The sequence below is a fragment of the Fukomys damarensis genome, unplaced genomic scaffold (assembly GCF_012274545.1).
Source record: "Fukomys damarensis isolate Sample0158 unplaced genomic scaffold, DMR_v1.0_HiC HiC_scaffold_16, whole genome shotgun sequence".
In the NCBI taxonomy this organism is placed as follows: domain Eukaryota; kingdom Metazoa; phylum Chordata; class Mammalia; order Rodentia; family Bathyergidae; genus Fukomys; species Fukomys damarensis.
The window spans coordinates 134,894,383-134,904,549 of record NW_022900928.1 but is presented as its reverse complement, the minus strand read 5'-3'; the positions used below and the strand labels follow the sequence as shown (position 1 = coordinate 134,904,549).

The 10,167-nt window shown below is 47.8% G+C and overlaps 2 protein-coding genes across 2 annotated transcripts in view; both read left to right on the top strand.

Annotated features, from left to right (window-relative positions):
• LOC104856345 (NADH dehydrogenase [ubiquinone] 1 alpha subcomplex subunit 10, mitochondrial) overlaps positions 1 to 10,167 on the top strand; it is an 80,215-nt gene that overhangs the window by 16,280 nt on the left and 53,768 nt on the right. The gene's annotated exons all lie outside the window — the stretch shown is intronic.
• Positions 1,295 to 10,167, top strand: part of LOC104866326 (NADH dehydrogenase [ubiquinone] 1 alpha subcomplex subunit 10, mitochondrial-like) — a 17,687-nt gene continuing 8,814 nt past the window's right edge. Inside the window, 7 exon segments of the mRNA XM_033764759.1 lie at positions 1,295 to 1,329; positions 1,538 to 1,622; positions 1,710 to 1,878; positions 2,150 to 2,365; positions 4,524 to 4,610; positions 5,029 to 5,150; positions 7,707 to 7,786. Coding sequence (XP_033620650.1) covers positions 1,295 to 1,329; positions 1,538 to 1,622; positions 1,710 to 1,878; positions 2,150 to 2,365; positions 4,524 to 4,610; positions 5,029 to 5,150; positions 7,707 to 7,786 — 794 coding nt within the window.

Genomic DNA, 10,167 nt, shown 5'->3' with positions numbered 1-10,167 from the left:
CAGCAGTTTGAGGGCACTGTGCTCTGTGTTTCTGCCAGCATTTGGTGGTGCTGGATATTCAGATCTGGAGCCGTTCTCACAAGTGTATAAAGTTTCCCTTTGTTGTTTTCTCTGTGATTTCCAAATGACAAAGGATGCTGAACGTGTTTTCCTGTTTTTATTTGTCATCTGCACAGCTTTTGTGAGATCTGTTGAGATCTTCAGCCCACTTTGAAATGAGATTGTTTGCTTTTCATTCTTCTTTGCAAACTGTTCATTTCTCACCCTTCAGTAATCAAGTAAACCAAGGATGAAGAGAATTTTATAATGTTACATTCTTCTGTATTGTTTTTTGCCATAGTAAAACACTTCATTGTTGTGAGTGCTTAGTATTCCATAGTAATGAGTTGGTGTTTTTTAAACCAGTCCTCTGTTGTTGGACATTGAAGGTTTTTTACGGACACGCTTGATATTATGAACCTTACGTTACTGAGCACCTGCAGATGGGTATTTACACAGACCCCCTTCCGATGGGCTCTTGATACAGGCCCTTGCCCTCTAGGTTTAGTCACCACCACCAGCCTCTGAGGATATTCTTTTTTAAAAAAATCTCAAGTGTTTCCCAGTTTGATAAGTATTTGATGCTTGTTAATAGTTTTTGTTTGCTTTTTAAAGCCCTGTTAAACATTTTAACGTATTTACTGGAATATTAAATGCTTTTCAAATAAGCTGTACATGCCAGTGCTTGTTTTCATTTTTCATTTTTACTAGTGTATGTCTGCAGTGTGTCACGGGAGGTTGGTCCACATGTCTCAGTTCCTTTTACATTGCCTTCCTTTCTTTGCCCGACCCCTTTCCTTCATCTCTTGCAGATCTGTACAACCTCTTTGTATTCTAACGTAATTTTGTCACATATGTTGACTTTTTTCAGTTGTCTGCCTTTTAATTATATTTTCCTTCACCCTTGGTGATTTTGTTTTTGTGGGAGATTATTTTGGCTTCGGTGTGAAGAATAAATGAGTGCTGGAGACAGGAGATGAGGAGTTGGCTTTCCTGTGGGTGAGGAAGAGGGGACAGTTCGAGAGTAAGGGCAGTGGCAGCGAGGAGCAGTTCTTCATCTGGAGAGGTTGAGGAGTTAGGATCTGGTGTGGGGTTAGAGTTGGGAGAGGAAGAAGATGGCAAAAATAGTGCTCATGTTTCGTCCGTTTGCTTGTTGGATAGTTGTTCCCTGTTGTGAGGAAAGCAGATTTGGGGCTTAGGGTGTAAATGTTATCGTTTGGTTTTAGGTCTGTTAGCTTTCAGGTGACTTCAGGACATGTATCTGGAACTGCTTAACTGGCGGTGGGCTAAGTAGGTGAGAGGCTCAGGACAGGAGCCCGGACTGGAGATCTTTCCTTCCCTGTCTCTGCAATCCCTTCTCCCTCCATTTTTCCATCCGTCCATCCCATCGTCCCTCTGCCCATCCACTTACCTATACAGTCTCCGTGGAACCTAGCAGGCATCCTCTCCCCAGGCTGTGAGGACTTGACAGTGAACAGAGACTGTAGATCTGCTTTAGGGGGCTTGCATGGGGGAGGGAGCCAGTTAGAACATCAGCCAGAGAGCAGGCCAGTGAAGATGTTGATGCTGTTACTTTTATCACAGTAGGTCTCTTGATATTCTTACCTAATGTTTCCTAATACCTACAGCAACCGAATGGTCACATTGTGTTGTGTGATGTTGTCTTTCAGGGACGAATTCATACCAGTGCACAGCGCAAACTGCAGTATGGGCTTTTGGCAAACTTTCTTGGTGACAAGGCATCAAAAAAACTGACAGAAGAAAGCTAAGTGATAACTGTGGATGGCAACATATGCTCTGGGAAGGGCAGGGCTGCAAAAACAATAGCGGAGCATCTAGGTATGAATTCCTGTCATGTAGAATGGCACCTTTTTTGGGGGATACGTGTTTGTTTATCTCACTTTGATTTTACTGAAGTGTTGCCTAGGTGGAGTTGGGCCTAAGGTGGGTAGTTTACATTTCTGATGTGTTGTCCCCCAAGGTCCTTCGGCATTCAGGCAGGCTGTCTCCAGTGAGGCACGGGAGTGAGGGGAACTTCCCATTCGTGGAGTCTGCCCATGGTGGGAGGGTGCAATCTACTCCTGCTTTATCCAGACACTCTTGTTCTCAGGCCTGAAGCACTTTCCTGAAGCAGGGATCCATTACGCAGCCAGCATCACAGGAGATGGAAAAGCCCTGGCTGAGGAGCTCACTGGCAGCTGTAGTTTGGAGAAGTTTTACGATAACCCACAAAGCAGTGATGGGAACAGCTACCGCCTGCAATCCTGGCTGTACACCAGTGGCCTCCTGCAGTACGCAGATGCCCTGGAGCACCTGCTGAGCACAGGTGAATACTGGGGCTCAGCTGGCTGTCGCGTGCTCGGGCTTGATCCTGTTATAGAATTCAGCTGTTTCAAGTTGATGTATGTAGAGTGTTCCGTAAGGTTCCCTTGGAGGTGTATACTCTAGTAAGGTCATTCCTTGGAGTCCAGTTGCTTCAGACTGTAGTTTCATTGTGTGTATCAGAATGAGTTGTATGGATTGTGTGGCATATCTTTGCCCCTCATGAAGCATATAAATGAAATGTGTCAAAGTAATGGAGGAAAGAGAGGACCTGTAAGGGCCTGGGAGGGAGTAGGGGTGCACTCATGAAGAGGAAGTGTGGGTCCTGCAGAGATATAGCGACAGCAGACTGGGATTGTTGTAGAGGACTGAGAGCTCCACTGAAATTCACCATAAAGCTGAAGGCAGTAGTTAGGACTTGAAGAAGGTGGCAGAAGTAGGGAGAGGCAGAATGCAGAAGTCTTGTGGGCTCCTGTGGGAAGCCATTGACAAGACCTGTGTTTTGGAGCAGGCCACATTCAGCCTGGGAGAAGGGCAGCAAGGAAACAAAATTGGAAATGAAGAGAGGTGGACAGAGGGCAGGGATATAGGTTGTACATGTGCACATGAGGTCAGAATCCAGCAGGGGCTGCTTCAGTCCCATGGGAAACAGTGGTATATGTTGCTCTGGGGCCAACACCAGAACGCCCTGAGAACGAGACAGCTACCAGTTTTTGGCCAAAGCTACCATGCCACGCTGCTTCTGGATTCACAGATGGAGGCAAGTAGCATGCCTGTGTGTGGGAGAGACAGAGATAGCTGATTTTTACGACTTTGTGTCCACTTGATGTAGCATGGTTGCCACGGGTGACATCAGAGCTCTGGAGAAGCGTGTGCACACACACAAGCTTGGCTGCTGAGGTAGAGTTGGCCCTGCGGGGTCCGATGGCAGTGGGTCTCCTGCTTTTCTCACACGCCATCAGGTTCCCCTGCATGCAGTGTGTGTCCATGGAACCCAGGGTGACGCTCTTTCCTGAGCAGGCACCTTGGGCTTTCCCACATTTTCTGCGTGATTCTTTTTTTTTTGCTTAGTGTTGCCCCTAAGGAAATGTGTGCTCTGTGTCCTGCCTGTTGGAGCTCTGTACCAGGCAGTCCCTGACTTGGGGGCGTGTGCAGTACTTGGGTACGGTGCTGGCATTCAGGCCACTCTGGATTCTTTTTGAAGTATACTTCACCCCATTTTCAACTGCACTTTTACAGTATTAAATAGACACGTTTTGCTTGTTACATGAAACTGGTTTGGTTTCTTTTATGTTGTATTAATTTATTTATTAAATATTGATGAGTATCTACTATGTATTAGGCCCATTCCAGGAAGCTGAGGAGGTGGCTTTTTTAGTAGGGAGATAAAAGCAGAGCGTGGAAACAAACAATATAGGTAGTAAGTGAATGGTGGGTGCTCTAGGGAAAGGACGGGACTTGGGTTCATTTTGCAAGGTGGGAGGATTTATGAGGCTTCTGCCCAGGCCAACAGGAATGATAGTAAGGACCTTGAGCCCTGAGCAGTGTCTCTCTTGTGAGGAGACCACTGTGTTCAGGCTGGGAAGGGTGGAAATGAGGTCAGAGAAGTAGGCCAGGAGAGACATTTGATCCTCGAGAGCCCCACAGGGACCGTGGTGTCTCTCGAAGGAGAGCACAGTTGTGGAGAGGCTTGAGCACAGGCCCGGATTCGGAGCCAGGAGCTGGCAAGGGTGGAGGCAGTTCAGGGAAGCTGGGCGGAAGTGGTGCATGGTGAGTGGGAGAGCACGGGTTGGTTTGTGATGGGCCCAGGTACAGGAGCAGGGGTCCTTGGCCACTCCGGGGTCTGACCAGTGTGGTTGGGGCGGGACAGGCCAGGACTGAGATGTGCGTGGTGAGGGAAGTAGCCTGTTTAAAAGAAGGGTTGCCCTTTTGTTAGCTGGAGGCTGTGGCAGCTGACTGCAGGAAGCAGAACGGTACCAGAACTGAAAAGGCATTTGTTTCGGCAAGTCATCTCTTCCTTATCAATACACATATGGTCTTTTGGATGTAATTGGTGTGGGAAGGGAACTGTAAGTGACTGCTTTACCATTTCTGAAATGAAGTTACTAGTTCTGGTGCTTATTATCTATAGTTTTTAACTTTGTTTACCTGTGTTTGAACAGGACAAGGTGTAGTCTTGGAGCGTTCCATCTACAGTGACTTTGTCTTCCTGGAGGCGATGTACACACAGGGCTACATCCGGAAGCAGTGTGAGTTGTGTTGTGGATGGGCCAGGCATTGGATGTGCTGTGCAGCTTTCATGTTTGAGGAAGGGTAGTTGCCTCACTTGGCGCTTTTCTCCTCCAAGCTTGTGCTTTAGGGACCTGTCACCTAGAGGTCAAATCCTGGTATGTTAGCTTCTCTGAGCTGAGCACTTTCCTGGGACTGTGTACAGACACAGTGGTGGGCAGCAGCGCGGTCCACGTGACCTGCTGTGAGCCCCTGCCCTGCTACGTGCATGAGCTCTGTGGCCGTGATCTGTGTTCCACCAGCGGCTTCTGCTCCACCTCTTATGTGGTGATTGCAGTTTGGTTCAATAGAACTGCAGGAAGTTTTACCCTCTCTTTTGGGAGGAGCATAAGCGAGAATCCTATCTGGGTGAGATGATGATGGTGTCCCTTGTTGTAGGTGTGGACCACTACAATGAGGTGAAGAAACTCACCATCTCCGAGTACTTGCCTCCCCACGTGGTGGTCTACATCGACATGCCTGTGCCGGAGATCCAGCAGCGGATCCAGAAGAAGGGTGACGTAAGTTGGCTTTTATGTGAAGGAACATAGCGTTCTTTTATATGTCCTTGGTATTTTTAGCATAGATCCACACTTCCAAGTCATGTGAGACTGATTTCTGACAGTCTTCACGAAGGTGAAGCGGATCCCAGGTGAGAGAGAGAGTGAGTGGTCCACCTGGAGGCCCAAGGCTCAGCCTGCCACTGTCTCTTGGGAGGAGCTGCAGATCCATTGCTGTCCTGAGCTGCCCCTGGGAGGAGAGGGAGGCCTCCTGACCATCTCCTTTGTGGTGGGTGGTTCTCTTCTGGCCTGTCTTCTGAAGATGAAAAGCAGTTTGAGTCCTTCACTTGCTGCTGGAAGCCAGCCTCTTCCCTGCTCTCAGCCTCTACAGTGGACAGTATAGCATTAGTCTTCCCATGTCCTGCCCCCTGTCCTTCGGGGGGACAGATTTTCGAGGGTGGCACAGGCTACTCTAGGCAGGTGGCCAGTACAGAAGTCAGCCCAGCCTGTGCTGCCCTAGCCTTGCCCACAGTATGTAAGGCTGGTGGAGATTGGCATAGATACTGCTGGCCTCGGGGCTGACTCAGGTTCCATGCTACAGAGCTGTCCTGGAGGAAACACAATCTTTTTGGCCTTGTGGTGCAGATGCAGGCTGCCTGTTGGTCCATTTAGTGCCGTCCTCAATGCTCAGGTGCGAGGTAGCACTGTTAAATGGCAGGCTCCACCGTCCTTTGCTGCTCCTCGCGGCCTTGTGAGATCCAACTCTCTCATCTCAGTGCAAGCAGGTCTGAGATGTGCAGTGTCTCTTTGAGCCTGTCTAGTACCTCATAGTTAAGGGTTTGTTGTTAAATGTGGTGAGTAATTCAGGCTCTCAGAAATGTTTCATCATGTGAGAAAAGGAAACCGTGAGTTTAAAATGTTTATTTTCCAGTAGAACAATTTTCCACAGCCTTGTATTTAACACTGATATTTACTGATAAAACTAAAGGCATAGATGTGGAATTTTCTCTATAACTATTTTGCTAACAAAACTTGAAAACCAGTTCTGAGGCTCAAATCTCAGCTATCCAACAGTCTTTCTCCCAAGTAAAGTCTTAGATGAATACTGTCAATAGCTAGAAGTGAGCTGTGGAAGACAGGAGGCATTTTACTGAGGAGGAAGTGTATTATCACACAGTAAGTGTGTGTTCCCTCTGTTACTTCTCTTCCAGTCCATCCTGCCTCAGTGTGCAGCCTCTGGGAATAATTGATAGGAATACCTGAAAATCACTTCTGAACTTGTAAAGGCAAGGATAGAGTTACTGCTACTGAAGATTTGATCTAGTCTTTGTGGGTCCAATTTCTGTGATGGTTGTGTTGAGAATGCCCTGGGGTCCTCTGGCGATCCATCTGCCTGTGCTCTTCCTTGGACCCTGTCGCCCTTTATAACCACCACTGAGCCCCACTAGTGCTGTGCACCTCCACACACTGCTGGCTGGGCACGGGGGCATGCACCCATGTCTCCCCTGAGCCTAGTCCTTGTTGGAAATGCAGCAGCTCCCGATCCTGTGATCCTGCTGTTTTTTTCTGAGGGCGTGGTCCCCTTGGGTGACAGCAGGTGAAAGTGCCATCGCTGAGTCTTCCAGTCCCTGTGTCTGGTCTTGATGCTGGGATTTGGGATTGCAGGCACTCAGGAAATACTCTGCCAACAGGAGGTGAGGCTTTTTGTTTGTCTTGAACAGCTTTTCTGAGTAACTTATACCTCATTAAACTCATCCCGTTAAAGGGTACAACTCAGTGATGTTGCAGTGTACCATATTGCAATAGCTACTATGACAAGGCAGTTCGAGAATCTCATCATTTTGTAAGTAAAACAGTTGGCCTAGTCCCAACCCTGCCCTGGACACCAGGTGCTAGGGCCGAGTGTGGGGCGGGGTGGGAGAGCTCCTCACTCCAGGAGCTGATGCTCTCTAGAAGAGCTGAAGTGAGCAGGACATAAAGAAATGCTATGCATCAGTTAGAGGCTCATGTCACAAAGAAGATTAGCCAGGACGAAAAGTTAATGCCACTTAGCCTTTGGTGTTGCTAAGCTGGAACATGTTTTATATACTAAAACTTGTCACTCATAATTGGATTTTAAATTTTCTGACTTTGGCTTAGCACACTGTTAGAACCGAGGACAAGGTAGAGAAGTGGAAGGGAGGAGAAATGAGGGAGGGTCTGCAGCGAAGAGGAGGAAGCCGAGAGCAGATGAGAGCAGGTGAGGCAGGCCATTCCTCCCATGTCTGTGATCTTTCTTTGCCTGCACTTGGCCAGGCACAACAGGAAGGACAGGCAGCGGTGCCTTGCAAAGGAGGTACCTGTCCATCCGTGCTCTGGTGTGCCTGGGGTCCCTGGAAGAAGGAGGTGCTGTGGCTAACCTGGCCAGCTGGGACATTCACCATCCTTTGACTCATTCCAGCTGGTGCTGAGGGTCACATCTCACCCCAAAGTCCCCGCGGCACTCAGCCCATCAGAAGAAAGCAGTGTCTGCATTTTGCATGTGAACAGGTAAAAAGTTTAAATGTCTCCCAGTTTGATCTTTGTGCTTGTGTTTAGCGACACGAAATGAAGGTCACCTCTGCCTATCTCCAGGACATTGAGGACGCCTACAAGAGGACCTTCCTCCCTGAGATGAGGTGAGCACAGGTGATTTATGCACCAGGGCTCCTTGGCAAGCAGGTTGTTTCTCTCTTAGTGTCGTGGGTGTCGAAAATGAGGATGATAGCAATATTTCAGTTCAATTTTTACAGTTTTTTGGTTTGCTCATTTCTCAGTTCGGTTTTGATATAGCCTTAAAGTTTCTTGGTGTACCAGACATAAACCTAAGCTCTGATCTGTGTTTAGTTTCAGTGCTAGAGTATTCGTGTACTTTTACTGAGGTGGCAGGTAAAATTCACACTTCTCTTGAAGGGTGACTTGAAATACTCAGTGTGATTTGTAGAGAAAATTCACAGGGGTAAGCGATCTCCAGCGCTCTTGCTGACATCGTTCTGAGGTGCTAGTTGCAGAGGCCCTGCCAGGCCCTTTTTCAGCCTCCCTGTCTGTTTTCTTCTTAGCGGAAGCATTAGGGATTGTGTTTTCATCCATGCTCCAGCTTGTCACTCTGACCCTGGGGGATCGGCGTGTGAGAAGAGTCATTACTGCTGTCACTCAAGTCCAGTTACAGGAGGATGTGGGTGATGCTTTTATTGAAGGTATTCAGTAGTGTCTCGCATACTTTTAAACTTAAGCTCCTTTTCATGCCCTCTTTGCAATGTCAGAATAGCCTAAAATTGTGACTGAATACAAGACATTAATTTGGTAATGAAAATTTTGTTTTTAAGTTGAAAATTATTTTTTTACCGTTAGCATCAATATTTGTTTATGGTGAGTTTTTTCTTTAGTAAGAAAGACGGAGAACTAAGGGTTCCTTTTAACCTGTCCTGCCGTTCTGGTGTAAGACAGGAGTGCAGAGAAAAGCAGTTCCGCAAATCTGTGCCCGGGTGGATATATGGAGCTGTATGAGTACACCCAAGCAGAGGTAGTTGATTGTAGAAGTTCTGTTGCAAAAATCCCTCTTGCAGCTCTCCTGGCTACAGAAACGTACTCCTAAATCTCCATCAGGAATCGGCCGTCTGGTTTTAGCCTGCACACGGGATGAGACTATGACTGTCGGTAGTGTGTGGTTACTCTCAGAACCTGGCCCTGCAGGCTGCCTGACACAGAGACATCCCGAGAGGCAGTGGTAGCATCTCCCACTTCCTTGGGCTGTACGCACTGACTGAGTTGGTGTTTAGCTCCTGAAGTCTCAGGCTCAGTATCACTGAGCTGAAGTGTGTCGCGGATCCAGGGAGGTCATCTTCCACATTGTCCAGACTGGCAGCTTCCTCCTTGCCGTGCATGGTTATGGCAGGTGGTTGGGAAGCACAGTGTGGACCCTCAGATGCTAAACTCTTTCTCATCTCTGACTGTAGTGATCAGGTTCGGCTGTACTGAGTGCTGGGTCCTGCCAGGCTAAGTGGTTCCTGAGGACAGTTTCACTAGATCTTCACAACACCAGCCATGCTGAGTCCAGCTGCCACACCCTCCAGCATGCTGGCTGGGTTTTGTGTGTTGACCTTGATGAGTGTCTGCAGTTGTCACAAATGGTCCAGGCTTGGAGTGCATGTGAGGTTTAAAAAGGTTACGTCTCTCTCAGTATAGTTGCCCATGTCATCACGTCACAGAGGGAGTCCTGTGGCACTGGAGTCCTCGCAAAGGATGGCCGGCAGCATCCTCTGGCAGTGTCTCGAGGGGGCCTTGTCCACATGGCCCAGTCATGGTCATCACTGGCTTCTGGTTGTACAGTGTCATAGTTCATCTGTAAAGAGCAGAGAATCCCACACATGGGGATTAAGTGTCCTGATTTCCGAGCTCGCATTGTCTTTGCCCTGTATTTGTAGACTTACAGTGCATCGAGGAAGTGGGGCTCTTTTTTGTCTTTGTCTTTGTCTTTGTAGTATAAACCCTATCAAATTTCAGGTTGATTAGTTGGTTTCTTTATAGGCCCTCAGCTTCAGCGACTGCAAGTGGAAAATGCACCAGGAGCATGTGCCCACTCTGACATTCAGGAAGGTTGTTCATTTAGCATTTGTCTTCATTCTTTGGTGGGTTTCTGCCACCACTAACGCCCTCTCAGGCCCATGCCCAGCACTTTTCCTTTGCAAATCCACTTTTCCAGTTCCCTGGGCAAACCAAAATGAAATTTTAAAAAAGGTTACTCTTGATGCTTGTTTGTACAACAATATAGTCGCTATAAACTAAAAGTTTAGGGCTGGGTGTAGCTCTAGTGATAGGAAACTTATGTAGCATGCATGAGGCCCTGGATTTAATCCCAAGCACCAAAAGCAGTATTGATAACAAAATGAGAGTCTAAGATTATGCATTTATTCACCTTAAGGAAGCGCTTGCAGTGTTTATGTCTGTGCAGTGTTGCACACGTGTTGGGTGTGGTGCTCACACTGTCACTTTGTCTCCTGCAGGGGAGAGTGTATTTGTG